We start from the raw sequence: 18,296 nt of genomic DNA on the forward strand, positions 1-18,296 counted from the left end.
CAGGTTCGGGTCTTAAGACTTGGTTACGTCAATGCCATTCCATGACAGATCCTTTCCAATGTTTTTTTTTTTTTTCAGAAGTGGCATTCTGTTTTTAACAATACCTTTAGAGTAACTTCAAAAAATATGAAAGCTTTGATAAAAATTCAGAACCACCTCTTCATGCAGTTTCCATTGCCATCTAGATAAACCAAAATGAGTGAAACCCCACCTCACTTTTCTGGTTTTCACTCTTCTTGGGAATACCTACTCAAAATTCATGGGGTTCACTCCCGCCTTTGAGTTTCCCAACTGTACTACCTATTCATCCTTCTAACTTACCAAAGCAGTTTCGGGAACCCATCTCAGCAAACCCTTTCTTAATCATTGTGGGAGGAATGAATGAGTCTCTCCATCACTGCCTGCCTGGATTTAGGAGGGCGATGCTCCTTGTGCTCCACTCCAGCCCTTAACGTGCACTTGATCAGTGTGCTGTAAGTTAACAGGAGCTCTCACATCCGGCTGTGCATCGGAATCATCCTAATCATCCTACGCAGAGTATTGGGCCTCATTCCAGAGCTATGGAATCAGAATCTCTGGGAGAAAGTCCGAGAATGTACAGTTTTAATCAATGTACGAGTGCTTCTGAGGCCCTGCCAGGTTTGGAAATCAATGACATATGGTTTTAGTTTGTATCTATTCTGTCCCCTATGGGTATCTGCACTCTTTATGTGAATTGGGTGTGTTTAAGAGGAATAATCAAACACCAGCAAACACATTTTGTAGTGTTTAAATGCAGATTCCCAAGCACCAGGGAGCAAGCCTTACCAAATCTGACCCTGTAGGGGTATGGCCTGGGAATCTGCATTTTAACAACCCCTCCCCCCCGCCCCCCCATCCTCCCTTCCCGAAATGATTTCCTTGTATACAGAAACACTACCCCTTTGGGAACCAAACTGGAACACCTACTGGGACAGGGCACACCACTTCAATGAATGAGGCAGGCTGGGTGGGAAGGGACCAAAGGGAAGGTGATGCCCCATGTAGAGGGAGGCACTGCTCTGCCTGAGCAGTTCGTCACTATTTTTCCAGACTAGAAATAGAGCCAGTATTGTCTATGTTTTGAACTTTTCAGAAGCTAGAAATTCAGAGCAATTTAATTTCTTAACATTCAAAAACAGCCAATAAACAAACAGCTGCCACCGGCAACTTGTGCCCTCTGCCTTTGAGGGTTTTACCCACGTACCTTGAATCTCTGGTGATTTCCAACACCTTGTGTCATCAGGAGCCTGGCCAAGTGACCTCTTAAAATGAATCATATAGTACGACAGAATTGCAGCATCACAAGTTCCTATTGGGTCATCCAGGCCACTCCCACCATTTAATGTTTAATTCCCCCACTTTGGCATTCCCCTCCAGTGCTGACACCCCAAACCACGTCTCTCATCTATATCTATTGCCTGTGCTGCGATACCTGAATGTATTTTAGCTACTTCAACTCGGGTATCATTTAAATACCTCAAATGCAACATGTCCCCATATAAAATTGTCATGTTCTAATGCCATGACTCCAAGTGTTCTTCTCCTTGCATTGTCTCAGTGAACATCAACACTGTCTCACTAGCTGCTGAAGCCAGAAGCCTGGGTGGCATCCTTAATTCTTTGCCCTTCCTCACAGCCCCTATATCAGATCATCTACTATGTTTCACTCATCCTGCTACCACCACCGTGAAACTTACAAGCTGTCACCTTTTCTAGGCAAGCTCTTTGCATCTTCTTCATTGTGAAAATAACACTGCAACTGTCTGTCCCATGACCAGCCAACTTGATTTTACAAGGAAAATCCTGCTCTTTTTCTACAAGGTAAAACCCAACTAACCTTTCTTCCTTGGCTAAGAGTTGAGCTCATTTGGAAGAGAATAATTTATTAAAAATGAAATTCTCATATTAGAAATGAATTTGGACACTTGCATGAAGTACAGGATCATGGGACCCAGCCTTGAAAAGTAGAGAGCTCTAACGATGGATCTGGTAGCCTCCTCTTTATGCTGAAAGGAAAATGGGACTGAGAGAGCAGCAAGTAGAGAGATGGCTCTAGGGGTCACACTTTTTAGGTCCTCTGTTGAAGAATTTCCAGTCACTGGCTTCTCTCATAGCCCGCATGGAGATATAAAGAAACCCTGGTACAAAGCAAAAGCCCCAGCAACAATTAAGACCAGCTGGGAACATAGGCAGTAGTCCCAGTGTCCAAAATACCTCAACAGGTTCTCTTCTAATGTCAAAGCAATTATTCCTAAAGGAAAGAGAATGAAGAATCATGCACCTGTTTTTAATAATAAGAATAAAACCTTAGTTGGAAACTTCTGTTGCTTTATAAAGTATGTCAAACATCTGCAGATTCTATCATTTTGGTATCCTCAAAGAAAAGTTGTACAATTTGATGTGAGAATTAGGCTATGCCTACAGTAATTTTTAAGCTTCTCAAAACTCTAGGAAATTAAATTCCCTACATAGTACTACTAAAAGAGAAAACATATATTTATTAAACAAAACAAAAATGGATTACAATGTTCAGGGTGAAAACTGAGTATTTTATTTAATAATAAAACTTACATATAAGAACAATTCAGTGAAATATAAAACAAACCTTTTTCCCCCTTATTTTCAACTGTCCTTTCTAATACCCATAGGGAGGAAGAGATGAAAAAGAAAAAACCTGCTAGTCTGTAACTTAAGGTCCAGAAAGAAATATTTACCTATTAGCCATCATTTCACTCAAGGGATTGTGAAATGCAAAAGCACACATCAATTTATTCATTAGTAGTCAAGTGAGGAGGTAAACCCCTCTTTCAGCATCTCTCTGCATATCTTAGTTTGGATGGTGAATGAAGAAGGAAACTCTCTAAAATGACAAATAAGGAAAAGACCACCTAGAAATGAGTGACAGTAATTCACAGGGATACTAAAAATAAGAATCGAGTTGCAATATCTGTACTCAGTGACACAAGGTATCAACACACCTTCCCAATCTAATCATTTTATCGTGTCTACATGGATCTTCCTTATAGCATGCTTTTTTCATAAATTGTGGAATATTTTTTGAGAAAAGAGAGTGTAGGTCACTGAGGCCATTTGTTCTTGTAGCTCTCTGGCTGGCAGGGATCCAAGTGTGTATGAAGATGAGTGACAGTGTGCGGCCAGCTTTTTCGCTGCTGGTCTTTCTATCTGCAGAAGCTTTGAGTGCATTTATCAGAAGCCAAACCATGCCAACTCTTTTGATATTAGGTCTTTGGGTGGAGCTTTCAAAATCATTCTTTGTTCCACTTTTCCTAGATTGTCAAACTGCGCCCAGTAGGTGGTTGAGAGTGTGAATTTCAAACATGTGCTTTTAATATGCCCAAAACTGTTGCTGCAAAGAAGGGGGAAAAACCCACATTAATTGAATCCTCACCCATTCTTACTCATAATGTCATGATTGTATTTTCTATATCCTAAAACAATCTGAAATGATTTGCAAAACTATGTGAAATCCTCAGGTGAATAAGCTTACAGGTTTTTAAATACATATTCTTATTAAAAGTAATTATTTTCTCACAACAATTCAACAAAACCCACCCAGAGTAAGTATAGGTCAACAATTAAAAAATGATAATATTGTAATCTTTGCTTTCATTTACCCTAGCCTTCCTATTGGAATACTAATGATCATTAGCAACATAACGATATCTGTAGACACTACATATTTTAACATTTCTTCGCAATTCTCTTTAGAATATTTTTCTTACAAATATCTTTTGGAAGGTCACTATTATTCCCATTTTATAGATGTCATATGAAGATTGTAACAGTATCTACCTTCAAAGGATCACTTCAGGGATTCTCATAAGATCATGCACATTAAGTACACAGAGTATTTGGCACTATTAGTTATTGAGTGCTCAAAACATGTTAGCTATTGTTAATATGCAAAAGTATTAGCAACTATATTAAAGTTAACAGAAGTCCATTTTAAGTAGGCCAATTTAGTTTGAGTCTTCCTCTAGCACTAGACAGTTCTTCCAAACAATGCAGGTATGACTGTTTCATATGCTGGTCCATGTGCCAGGACTGCTCTTGCCTCCTCACTCCCGATTCCTCACCCCTCTACCTGGCTATTCCTTAGTGGCTAGAGATTGACATAGATGGTATTTCTCCAGGGGTGAGCAGTCACTAACCTTGCCCACATCTAGCTGATATATATAGTGGGGCACTCCTCCTACCCGCTTCAACCGTATTATAATTTCTGCTTCTTTGTCTGTATCCCCTTAACACTAAATCTGCATGAGGGCAGGGATCCTGTCTACCTTTGTATACCACATTCTTAGTACAATGACAAGCTCAATGTCAGAACATTATGGGTGCTCAGTAAATATCTGCTGTATGAAGACACCTGGTATCTGAAATCAGCCTGGCTGGTGACTGAAAGAAAGCTTTTTGATTAGTGTAAGTGATGCTGCCCACCTAAGAGATAAGCAGCAGTTAGTTACGGGGCCAGTTGAGGATGAGGGTGCTAAAATGGGATGCGCCACTGTGGAAGCTCTGAGTAGAAGCAGAGGGGTGGGCAATCAGTGCTAGGGGAGATCAGATTCCACCTGGTCACCGTCAAACTAGCACAGTCCCATTCAGCTTCACTGGTTCTGGATATCGAGACACCAGCCCTGCAGCATGGGGAGCGAGAGCATGGGTTGACTGCACCTCCTTTTCACCCATCAGGGTAGAGAGACTCAGAATCAAGCTCTTAGGTCCCAGCCTTCCAACCAGAGTAGCAACAACAAATGCAGGTCAGGGGTTTCTGCTGGCTGGAGTGAAAGGGTCCAATCTGATCCATGGACCCCTGGAAACTTACCAGACAGTTGGGATGTGTAGTGCACGTCTGGCCCAACCCAGAAGTGCAGTGCCGAGGGAGAAGCTTTGAGACCGGGGGCACGGCTGAAGGTAAATGAATTGAAATGTTCTGATTTGTTACAGCAGTTGCATCGTAGGAAGGGGTGACTTTAGAATATCTGACAGTATGCAAGGAATTCAGAGACAGCGCTGCACTGGGAATGTGAGTTTTATATGGATCACCAATAGCATTCTCTGAGGTGGAGCTTGATGGAACTTTAATGAGAAAGAAAACAAATATGGGTCAGTATCCACAATTCTGTAATTCGGAACGACTGTTATTCGACATAAACTGCCCGCTATTTCATTTCCTCACATTACAAATCTGTACTACCTGCTACACTCGAATGCTGATGGAAAAACAAAGTGAACTTTCTAATTGTGACATTTAGTGCAATACACACACTATAAATTAGTGTTCATGTATCATTAAAAGACAGGTTTTATAGAAGCAGAAGATCCCTGTGCCTTCTGATGTATGTGAATGTGCACGTCAATCAAAATTGACTCTCTCTGAAGCAAGGAAGAAGGTTGGAAAGAACAACTGCATTCAGCAGAATGGTTTATATCATCATATAGCTATATTCTACATGGTAACTAGAAGAAAAAAAATTGAATGTATAATATTAACAATGTAATCTCAAATAATACCATGGATATTTATTTTCTACTGGACATTAATAATATTGAAAGTAAAATAATATAATGGTATGTCTACTTTAAATACAAATGTATCTGAAATGTTTGTGGAAAAATAATTTAAGCAAATGTACACAGAGATTTATGAAAAAGAACAGAAAAAGGAAAGCTGATAAGGTTAAAACATGTCTGTGTTACAGATCAGGCTCAGCACAGAAACCTTGGGACCTTGGGTGATCATTTAACTTCTCTAGCCTTCAACTTCCTGATGCGGGTAGTGAAAGCGAAATTCGGAAGACTTAACTGATTGCAACTTCTCTGATCCTCTTTCCAAAACAATTTGGCAACATGCATTAAGAGCTATACATACATTCACGTTCTCTGTTCTCTAAGTCACCCATCACACTCTTCCAGGAACCCATTATACTCTTCCAGGAATCCAGTCCAAGGAAAAGTCCAAAATACAGAAAACTTCATATATGGGAAAATATTTCCTATCATATGATGTAAAAAATCACTCTCTCCCCAAACTGCAAATGCTAAATGTAGCGACTGGAAAATGGCTAAGAAAATTACTCTACCCTTGATAAATGATTAAAACTATTAAAATGGTGATGAGTGATGCATAACAATAAATATACGTATGTATGACACAAAGTTAAGTAAAAAAATTCAAGAAACAAAATGGGATATCCAATGATTACTACTATAGAAAAATATATCTGGAAGAAGACTTGAAGGAAATACATTAAAAAATGAACACGGTGATTATCTTATCCAGGTTAGTAAAGGATCGGCACTGGTTTTCAAACGCAAAAATGTATTTACATCAAATAAAAATGGCAGTTTTGACTCCTTAACCTTCAAGGCCTCCTAGGGTTTGAACATGCCGCAGGTCTATTCCTAGCATATCTCTGGCTTCCCAAGATTGGTCTCCTTAGGGGAGGCAGTGTCTTGAAATGCTGGGGCATAGAAAGGCCTGAACTTGCTGCCATGAAAAGAATGTTTCAGAGTTTCTGCAGGACATAAATAGTATTGTATGTACAAAAAAATAACATTGACAGGCATATGCCTGTGGCCTGATCTCTATCTGATTTAATCTAAGCTGATTTAATCATTCCATGTCACATTCAGCCACTGCTACTTATGGCAATTTTTTTTTTCTTCTCCTCTCTTCTCTCCTCTAAGTTGGGAGAAAAGTCTAAACTGACTAAAATAACACCCTGAGGCTTCTTTGGTGATATGAAGAATCAGGGCTGGGTTCTATCTGGGGGTCCCTTCTCTTTTGACTTTAGACACTATCCTGCATAACCTTCATTTGTTCCCATGGCTTCCGCCACATCCCCATCTGTGCATGGTTCCTCTACTACAGCACTTACAAGACTGTCTGGGCCATCATTTCTTTTGTGACCCTTTCTACCACTAAGTTGTGAGCTCCATAAGAACAAGAACTGCCTTTCATTCATCTTTGCGTCCCCATCTTTGAGGCAGGGACATTTAAGCTGAGAACTAGGGATGGACTTGGTACTAACTAGGGCAGCTGAGGGAGGAAGGACATTCCTGGTACAAGGGAGGTGCTCGGTGAGAGCAGAGCCTGTTGGAGGAAGTCAGAAGTGTCATCTAGGACTGAGAGGCTGAGGAGAGAGGCAGTCCTGTCATCTAGCGTCCAACATTTAGGTCAAGAGGTCCATACCTTCCTGGTTTCTAGACGGAGAGTAACTTTATCTTCAGGAATACTAAAAGTCACAAACCGCTAGCTGTGTTCTTTTCCTCTATTTTTTTCCATCTTGTTATTTCAGGTACACGGGCATGTCTAGGCTTATACGGCACATATAACAAAAATGCCTCCCAGCGGGAAAGCATTTGTTCCACAATGAATATTCACATAATGAGATTTCTTGAGCCCCTCCTGTGTGTTGGTCATTGTTCTAGGTACTAGAAATACAGCAATGAATAAAACCGGCCAAAAAATTCCCTGCCTTCACGGAGGTGACATTCTAATGGAAGACAGGCAACAAACAAAACACACAAGTAAAGAATAGCAGAAGGCAGTGAGTGCTATCAAGACAAATACAGCAGAGAAAGTGGCTGAGAAGATCTCTTTGAGAGGTGACATGCAAGCAAAGGCAGGAAGGAGGTAAATAAATATGTTAAATGCTCAGGACACAGTCAGTCCTGAAATTATACGAATACTTCCCCTCCCCTGAGATTCTATTCATATTATAAACAAAGTCACCAGTGTGCTTATCATCTATCAACAGAATGAGCTTTCTGGTAATTACGGTCAATTTTGAGCCCAGTTTCTGGCATAACACTATTTAAACGCCTGTAGCCACCTTGTGTGCCTGAGGCTGACAATACCAGAAGGACTCATCAGCTCTCCTGGATTCCCTGGTTATGGTGGTGAATGCACAGGAGCCTGGGGGTTTGCAGGGCAGGGCAGGTCCCCCTGTAAGTGGCACAGATGCTAGGAGAAGCTCACCTCTCACAGCTTCATCCAAGGAGCTCTCTGCATCAGGAGTGGAGCACCCATTCCAGCACGTATTAGTCAGGAATTGGAGCCCTCTCTCAGGGGAGTAAGTGCTCATCACACTGTTTTCCCTTGAAAGGACAGAAAAAATTATTTGCACATTTTTCAAGGAAAACAATGTGAACACTGCTGAGTTCAATTGCCCTTTTATCATTCAAGTTCTAAAAACCCTGATAAAGCCTCAACTATGGATTATTTACATATGAACAAAGATACATGACCCATGATAATTCCTTAGGATGTGCAGGAATGATGTGCTTTTTCTCCAGTTTCTCTTTGTTTACATATTCTGATCAATCTAGAGAAGAAAGTAATCATTTGGGAAGTCACATTTTGCACTAGTGACCTGCTTTAAGCACCACTAATTGAAATAGGGCTGGACAGCTCCAGGGCCCGAGACCTCTCCACGATGGAGGAACACCAGAAGCCATCACGTCCCTGCTGGACCACCAGCATCCCTACACTCACAAGGGAGAAAGCCCCATTTTAAGAACCTCAGAAATAACGAAAGGAGAAGCAAGGGTGAGTCACATGATGAAAAAACCATGGACCTGAGAATATTACCTGTGTTTATCACTGCAACGAAATGATACACATCGGCAATTAGAAAAGTTCGCTGACCCTTAATAAGCCCCTGCACTTTCACTGTGGATAGCAGTTTTTGTCTACATATTTAGCATCAACATGGGAGGAAAATAACTAGCAGACTTCAGATTCGCAAAAGCCCTTATCATACCGCTGTGCCATGACAGTGCCTGGGAGAGACAGCTCAATGGGTGTTTGTTGTTTCTTACAAAACCTCATGTTGCTCTGAAGTGCTTCTGTAATCTAAAAAACACAGAAATATATTTAGGTAGATACCGACATTTTTACATAGATACAAAGACACATACTTTCCAATGATAAAAAATTAAAAGAAGTAAAATTGTAGTATTAAAGCATGTCTATAAGGATAAAATTCAAAGCTTTGGGAGTCAAATACCTGGGCCATAATGGCTGGAGAGATTTTCTCCCGGATATATTTCACATAATCAACTGTTGCCTCAAGAACTGAAGCCGCATCATTCTTTCTCCCTTTTACATACGGCAAGAGAGTACGCAGCTGCTCACAGCAATATTTGATTCTTTCCCTGGACACAGAATTGCAATACATAAAGAATAATTAGTCTCATTGTCTTCATTGTACCCAAAGACAAACAACACTTCCTCCTGGGTATGTTTGTAAAGGAACCATCCCCTCCCTATATAGTCTCCATTTCAGAGAAAGGCTGTGTCCCCACAAGCCAGCAGCCCTCACAGCCTCTGAAATCACAGCTTCCTGGGGCACCCACGCATACTGCTACACAAAGAACCACTGCCCAAGTGCACTGTGTGTGCTGATGGCAGCCCCAGCTCTCTCACCTCAGGCCTGCTGCAGAGCGCAGGATGCCCAGTCACCGAGGAAAGCACCCTTCCCACCCCCTGCTGCCTACGGAAATGTGCAGACCACTCTGCCCTCCGAGCAGAGAATTGTACATGATATAAAAATCCTTTTGCGATTCACACTAGAAGCCTAGAAGGCAAAGAGCAGTCAGGACCTTCATGTCACTGGGACCTAGACCACATTTCCAACAACAGATCAGCTAGCATCTTGTACCACATGACTTCATGGCCTGAGCAAAAAGAAAATCAGAAGGCTGCTTCCTTTACATGAGGTAGGTACAGACAGAACGAGCAGACCAGGATGCAGGTATCAGAAAGAAACTAACCTGTCTTTCACAGCTCTGAAGGGGGATAGGAAATGTAGATCTAACTGACTTAAGCCCTTGGTGGCTTCATTTATCCATGTGTTCCTTTAATAAACATTTTTAAGCACCTGTTTTGTGCTGAATACTACCTTGACATCTATAGGGTTGAATGGTGGCTCTGCTATTACTAACTGGAACCTTAGGCAAGTTACTAAACCTCTGTAAACACCAGAATGGCAGAGAAATTATATTTAAAAACCTAGTTTGACATACGGCCAATGAATAACTCAAATATTCTACATCAGTGGTGTTCTCACTGAGCTCTGAGGAACTCTGGGGGCTCTGCGGGGGTGTCTCGGGAACTATTCTGGGAAGGGAAGGATAGAAGAGTCAACAATTTGACAACGTGTGTGAAGGGCTTTGAAACTTTTCACACCCTTTGACATGGTTCTTCCACTTACAAGGATCCATCCTAAGGAGTGAATCTAAAACACAGAGCACAGTATGTATACACAGAAACCCATCAGAGCAATATATTAGTAAAATATAGAAAACAACACATAACATAGGAGGATGCCTTAAGTAAGCTGCTGTACATTTTTAGTTCAGTAGAATGTCACCTGGCAGTGGAAGTGAGATGTTATAAAGCTTATTGGGGAAAAGTAGGCCACAAAACAGCATATAAAATATAATCCAAGCCACTAAACAAAGTAGAAGTGAAGCCTAGGAAAAAAGACTGAAGGCAAAAACATCCAGTACAGTTATTTCTGGATGGCTGGATGATGGATCATTTTTATTCCCTTTATTTTCTACATTTTCCAAATATTTTTTGCTAGGCATATGTCACATTCAGAATTGAAACTATTAAAATGCTATTAAAATTTTCCAACATTAGAAAAATGTTCGAACATAGAGAAAATTTGAAAGAATTATACAGTGAACACCTATACACTTACCACTTAAGAGTCTACAGTTAACATTTACTGTACAGGTTGAGTATCCCTCCCCATAATGCCTGGGGAAGTGTTTAAGATTTCAGACTTTTTTGGATTTTGGAATATTTGCATAGACATAATAAGATAGCTTGGGGATGGGACCCAAGGTTTAATACAAAACTCATTTATGTTTTATAATATATATATATAGCCTGAAGGAAATTTTATACAATATTTGTACCTGAAACAAAGTTTGTACACACTGAACCATCAGAAAGAAAAGGTGCCACTATCTCATGTCAGTGCTGAAAAAGTTTGATTTTGGAGCATTTCAGATTTCAGATTTTCAGATTAGAGATGCTCAACTAGTATCTGCTTTATTATATATGTGTCATCCCACTATTCATACATTAACATATTTACATATATTAAAGCAAGGTAAGTTGTAGACATAAGCACATTACACTCCTAAATGTATCAGTAGCTCAAATTACTTTATTTTCAGGTAAACACTACATAAAACAAAAATGCACAATGAGTCCCATTCTATGAGTTTGGACAAATACATACAACTGTATGTATTTGAAATATATATGTAATGAAAATCCTAATCACACATGAAAATCCATTATCACAAACCCAGAAAGGCCCTTGTTTCTTCCCAGTCAATACCATCCCCTAACCCCATAAAGCAACTACAATTCTAGTATTTTTTTTCCATACCACATCACTTTTGCCTGTCCTCAAATAGCATATAAATAAAATCTTACAGCATGTATTCTTTTGTAAAGCTTCTTTCATTCAGCTTTAATGTTTCTGGGATTTATCTATGGGGCTAACCATATCAGCAGTTTGCTCCTTTTCACTGAGCAACAGTATTCAAAAATATATAAATATGCCACAGCTTACTTATCCATTCTCTTATTGATGAACACTTGGGCTGTTACCAGTTTTGGGTTATTACAAATAAGGATGCTAGAACATTCTAGATGTCTTTTTATGAATGCATGGTTTTATTTCTCTTGGGTAATATCTAGGAATAGAAATGATGGGCCATTTTATAAGTTTATAAAAACAGGCAGAACTTTTACCACATCAAGGGAGTACCATTTTACACTTCCACCATCAATGTATCAGACCTCTTGTTCCAAATCTTTGATGATATTTAATATCATCAGTAGTTTTCATTTTAGCATTTTGGCCTTTCTGGGGCATACATAGTAGTATCCATTATGCTTTAATCTGCATTTCCCTGACAGCTAATGATGTTGAGCACTTTTTCCTGTGCCTTTTGGGCACTTGTATAGCTTCCTTTGTCAAGCGTCCATGCAGATATTTTACCTACATTTTAATTGAATTGCAGGTCTTTTTATTTTTTAGTTTTAGCAATTCTTTACATATCTTGGATAGCAGGATTTGTCAGATATCTGTTTGGCAAATATTTTCTCCCAATCTGCAGCTTTTGTATTTATTTTCTTAAAACTTTTTGATAGCAAAAGTTTTAAATTTTGATAAATCCAATTTATTTACTCTCTCTCTCTCATGGTTATTGCTTTCTATGTCCTGTCTAAAGAACATCTGCGTACTCTCAGCTCATGAAGACATTCTATTTTCTTGTAGAACTGTAATGTCCAATACAGTAGTCAATAGACGTGAGTCTATTTAAATATAATAAATATAAATTAATATTACATATATTAAAAATTCTTTTCCTAAGTTGCAATAGCCACATTTCGAATACTCAATAACCACATGTTGCTAGTGGCTACTGTATGAGATGATGAAGATATAATCTTTAACACAGCAGAGGATTCAACTGAATAGTGTCATCCTAGAAGCTCTATAATTTTAGCTTTATAGTACAGCTCTGAGTATGCTCCATCTTGAAATAATTTTTTATATGGTGTGAAGTAAGGGGTCAAGGTTGATTCTCTTTCCAGATGGATATCTAGTTGTTCCAGCATCATTTATTAAAAAGATTTTCTGTCCCAAAATATTTGCTTTGGTGCTTTTGTTGAAAATCAAATGACTATAAATATGTGGATCCAGTGCTGGGCTATTGTGTTCCATTGATCTATTTGTCAACTTTTATGCCAGTTACCTACTGGTGATTGTAGCTTTAGGGTAAGTCTTGAAGTCAAGATAGTTTAAGTCCTTCTACTTTGTTGTACTTTTGCAAAATTGCTTTGGATATTCTAAGTCCTTTTCATACATTGTAAAATCATCTTGTCAATTTTTATGGAAAAAAACTTGCTGGGATTATGATTTGGATTCAAATAAAGTTATGTTTCAATTTGGTGAGAACTGAGATCTTAACAATAGTGAGTCTTTCAATTCATAATTATGGTATAATTCATGATTTAGTTTTTATTTAACTTTTCATAGTAACATTTTGAATGATCAATGTACAGATCATTTGGGTTTTTTTTGCATATTTGTTCCTAAGTATCCTAAAGCTATTTTATTCTACTTTAAATGTCATAATATTTATATTTTCATTTTATAATTATTTGCTGTTAATATATAAAATACCATTGATTTTTGTACCTTATCTTCTGTAACCCTGTTATAGTCATTCTTTGGTTCCAGTAGCTGTTTTGTAAACGTCTTAGGACTTTGACTTTATACCCAATCATGCCATCTACATATAGTAAGACAGTTTTCCATCTTCCTTTCTAATGTGTATGTCTATTTCTTTATCTTGCCTAATTGCAATGGCTAGGATTATTTATTTGATAATGAACAGAAATGGTAAGAATGGGCACCCTTAGTTTGTTCCTGATCTTTTTAAGGAGCAGTCAACATGTTATCACTAAGTACAATGTTAGTTATAAGTTTTTTATAGATGCCTTTTAACAAATTGAGGAAGTTATCTTCCACATCTATTTGCTGAAAGATATTTGTTTTTTAATGACAATGGTATATTGAGCATTGTCAAATATTTTTTCAGAATTTGTTAATCACATGGTTTTTCTCCTTTATTCTGTTAATGTGGTGAATTTCATTGGTTGATTTTTTGTTTTGCTTTGTTTTTGAGGCAGAGTCTCACTCTATCATCCAGGCTGGAGTGCAGTGGCACCATCTCAGCTCACTGCAACCTCTGCCTACTGGGCTCAAGTGATTCTCATGCCTCAGCCTCACGAGTAGCGGAGATTACAGGTGTGTGCCACCAAACCTGGCTAATTTTTTTATTTTTTTTTTGTAGAGACGAGGTTTTGCCGTGTTGGCCTGGTTGGTCTTGAACTCCTGGCCTCAAGGGATCCACCTGCCTCAGCCTCCCAAAATGCTGGAATTACAGGTATGAGCCACCATGCCAAGCCCAATTGGTTGATTTTTGAATGTCACACCAGTCTTGCTTTTCTAGGCTAAATCCCTGATGTGGTCATATTATATCTTTATATATTTCTTGATTTAATTTGCTAAAATTATGTTAAGTGTTTTTGTTTTTATGTTCATGAGGGATACTGGTCTGTAATTTTCTTTATAAATAATGTCTTTGTCAGGCTTAGGGTTATGTTGTTCCCATGAAAGGGGTTAGGAAGTATTCCCTCCTCCCATTTCTGTAAGAACGTGTTTAAGATTGGTATTACTTCTTTAAATGCTTGCTGAAATTCATTGGTAAAACCATCTGAGTGTTTTCTCTTTGGTAAGGTTTTGATAACAAGTTCAATTTTGTTAAACATAGAGCTATTCCGACTTTCTGCTTCATCTGGTATCAGTTTTGATAAATTGTGATTTTCAAGAATTTATCCAGTACATCTAGGTTGTAGAATTTACTGGCATAAAATTGTTCAAAGTATACTCTTTTGTATTTAAATATTTAGAGTAGCTATCGTGATCATCCCTCTTTCATTCATGATTGTGATATATTGTGTCTGTCTCTCTCCCAGCCTCCTCCCCCTTCGCCGCCCCACTTATTTGGGTTTACTTTGTTTTACTTTGTCTTGCTTCCTAAGATGGAACCTTATATTACTGACTTTTAGGCCTTTTGCCTTATCTAATATAAGCATTTAAAGCCACAGTGTTTTCCCTAAACTTTGTTGTAGTTTACTTAAAAACTTTGATATATTGCATTCTCTTTTTTTAAATTTAAAGTTCCAGGATACATGTGCAGTACATGCAGGTTTGTTACATAGCTAGACGTGTGCCATAGTGGTTTGCTGATATATTTTGTTCTCAAAAGATTCACTTTGAAATATTTTCTAATTTTTCTTGTGATTTTTTTTTTTGTTTTACCCATGGATTACTTAGAAGTTTTTTTTTTTAATTTCCATATATTTAAGATTTCCCTTTAAATCTTACTCTTACTGATTTCTAATTTAATTTCGTTGTGGTTAGGGAACACATCTTTATTAATTCAACTCTTTTGAATGTTTTGAAGCTTCTTATATGCCCACCGGTACGCAGTCTATCTAAGTGACTGTACCATGTGCCACTGAGAAGGAGTCTTCTGCTGCAGTTGTTGGGAGTGTTGCTCTATAAATATTCATGAGATTGAGGTGGTTAGCGGTGTTCACATCTTCTAGAGCTTACTGATTTTCTGGTGTCCAGTTGTATAAATTGCTGAGAGAGGAGTGTTAAATCTCCAGCAATTGTTTTAAAATTATCTATTTGTCCATTTAATTCTGTAAATTTTTGATCCAAATATTTTGAAGTTCTTATCACATGCTATTTGTGATTTTAATATCATTCTGAAAAGTTGACGCTTCTATCATTATAAATTGCCCCTCTTTACCGCAGGTAATACTGTTTGTCTTCAAGTCTACTTTATTTGATATTAAAATAGCCTATCTGACTTTCTTCTACTTCCTGTTTCCACAATGGATATATTTCTATTAATTTATTTTTTTATATTTAAAGCTTCTCTGTTACAGACAGTAGGTAGCTGGGTCTTAGGTTTTGTTTGTTTTTATCTATTCTGAAAACTTCTGCCTATAAGTTGGATATAGTTGGATAAAGGTCTATCATACCTTTTTTCCTTCTGTAGTCTCTTTTGCTTTTTTATTCTTCTGTTCCTCCTTTCCTTCCTTTGTTTTAAAATATTTTTAAAAATCCAATTTTAATTTATCTTTTGGCTTCACAGCAATGCATTTTGCCTATCTCTTTAGGGTTGCTCTAGGGATTACAATATATATCTGAAGTTTTCATAGCCTAGAGTTAATACTTTATGACATCACATAAAATGTATAACTGCAGAAGTTATGCAAGTGCATTTATCCCACTCATTCTTCATGTAACAGTCATATGTACTATAGCTACATATGTTATAAACCCCATGATACATTGCTATAATTCTTGCTTATAACAGTTTAAGTATTTTAAATAGTTTAAAATGAAAAATGTTTGTTTTTGCTCAGACATTTATCATTTCTGGTGCTATGTAGTCCTTCTAGTGATTCGAGTTTCCATTTGTTATTATTTCCCTTCCGCCTGAAGAATTTCCTTCAGCTTTCTTACTCTGCAGGTCCACTGGTGTCAAAATATCTAAGTTGTCTTTTATCTGAAAATGTCTTTATCTTACATGAAGATAAAGGGAAATAATATCTGATGGAAATATGATTTGCACAAACAAGTGAAGAGTCTAAGACATGATAAATATGGTGGCATACATTAAAGGGTAGTTTTCTAATTTATTAATGTTTTAAAAACCAATAGTATACATTTATTTGACAGGCCTAGAGCAGCTGTATACTACTAAGATTTCTACTACAGAGGCAAGAAAAAGTGTCCTTGTACTTTATGTCCCTTTGATTGTGGCAGCCAAGATTGAGTGGGGAAATGCAGGAGCAAAAGATGGTAATACAGGGAAATTCATGGGGAGAGAATTTTTGCAACTCAGACAAAACCTTTTATACAGTGAAGAGCCTGTTCTACCGCAAACAAGAATCTGAAATTTGGGTTAAAAAGATAAGAGTTAAGATTAAAGTCACTGAAAATTACTTATTTCTCCAATGAAGAGTCAGGGTCCATTTCCTCTCCTCTTGAATCTTCACTGGCCTGTGCCCACTTTAACCAAAAGATATCTGGAGAGTGACTCTATGAGAGTTCTGGGACCAGCATTTCAGAAGATGTAGCTTTCACACTGGTCTCATGGAATCCTAAGCCTTCATGTAAGAGGTCCTTCTAGCTTGCTGGAGATACCATGTGGAGAAGTGATGAGACCACAGGGAAGAACAGCCCATTTGAGCACAACCTGCAGCCATACCCACCAGAAGACCACATGTGTGGATGACGCTGCGCTGGAATCTCCAGACAGGCCAGTTTTGCTGGTTGAACATCATGGAGTGCCATGGTTAACACCACACTGAGAAGAATCACAGAGCCAAGCTCTGCCCAAACTGGTGACTCACAAAATCATGAGATATGATAAACAGTTTGTTGATTTCCACTACCAAGTTTTAGAGTAATCTGTTGTACAGTATTAGATAACTGGACGACAGCTTACTGTTTAAGCAAAACAAATAACAATGCTGGGTTGATAACTGATGTGGCTTGGATGTTTTGTCCCCTCCAAATCTTATGGTGAAATGTGATGCCCAATGTTGGAGGTGGAACCTGGTGGGAGGTGTTAAATTATGGGGGCGCTCCAGGGTTTAGCTTAGCGCCATCCCCTTGGTGATGAGTGAGTTCTCACTCAGTTCATGCAAGATCTGGTGGTTTAAAAGAGTTTGGGGCCTCTCCTTTCTCTCTCTCTTGCTCCTCCTCTTGCTATGTGACACATTGGCTCCACTTTGCCTCCTGCCATGATTGTAAGCTTCCTGAGGGCTCACCAGAAACAGAAGCTGCTATGCTTCCTGTACAGCCTGCAGAATCACAAGTCAATTAAACCTTTTTTCTTTATAAATTACTCAGTCTCTGGTATTTCTTTATAGCAACACAAGAATGGACTAACACAATAACATATGTAAAAGTAAAATGTATGACAACAATAAGAAAAAATGAAAGAAGGTAAATAGAAATATGCTGTTGTATTTTAAGGGCATAATATCAATTCAAGGTAGATTATGATAAGTTAAAGATGCATATCATAATCCCTAGAGCAACCAATAAAAAATAGTTTCAGCTAAAAAGTCAATGAAAGAGATAAAAAGAAATGCTAAAGTATACCTGATAAATCCAAAGGAAGGCAGGTAATGAGAATAAAAGGAAAAAGAAAATAGATTAGACTAATGAACACAAATAGAAAAATTGTGAACCTAAAACCGCACTTAACAGTAAGTATATTATATGAAAACGAACAACAGAGATTGTCAGAATGAGTAAAAAATAACAATAAGAGTCAACGACATGCTATTTACAAGGGACACTCTTTAAATATAAAGACATATACAGGTTAGAAAAAAACCATGCAAATACTAATCACAAGAAAGCTATATTAATATCAAAGTAGATTTTTTAAGACAGGAAGTACTAGCATAGAAAAATTAGCATTATCATTTCCTTAGGATAAGTGGGTCAATTCAGCAAGAAGACAGGCATCTAACAACAGAATCTCAAACTACATGAAGCAAAAACTCTCAGAAAGAAAGGGAAAAAGAGTTGTCACTGAAAAACTTAACCCTC

General features: G+C 38.0%; 1 protein-coding gene across 1 annotated transcript in view; it reads right to left on the minus strand.

Annotated features, from left to right (window-relative positions):
* Positions 1-2,549: 2,549 nt before the first annotated feature.
* The window catches only part of SOHLH2 (spermatogenesis and oogenesis specific basic helix-loop-helix 2), a 47,045-nt gene continuing 31,298 nt past the window's right edge, over positions 2,550-18,296 (minus strand). The window contains exons 7-11 of the mRNA XM_509628.7: positions 9,054-9,201; positions 8,808-8,899; positions 8,024-8,142; positions 4,865-5,118; positions 2,550-3,388 (exon numbers count right to left, since the gene is read on the minus strand). Coding sequence (XP_509628.2) covers positions 3,368-3,388; positions 4,865-5,118; positions 8,024-8,142; positions 8,808-8,899; positions 9,054-9,201 — 634 coding nt within the window. The 3' untranslated portion in view covers positions 2,550-3,367. The remainder of the gene's footprint in view (positions 3,389-4,864; positions 5,119-8,023; positions 8,143-8,807; positions 8,900-9,053; positions 9,202-18,296) is intronic.

The sequence above is a fragment of the Pan troglodytes genome, chromosome 14 (assembly GCF_028858775.2).
Source record: "Pan troglodytes isolate AG18354 chromosome 14, NHGRI_mPanTro3-v2.0_pri, whole genome shotgun sequence".
NCBI classification, from domain to species: Eukaryota; Metazoa; Chordata; class Mammalia; order Primates; family Hominidae; genus Pan; species Pan troglodytes.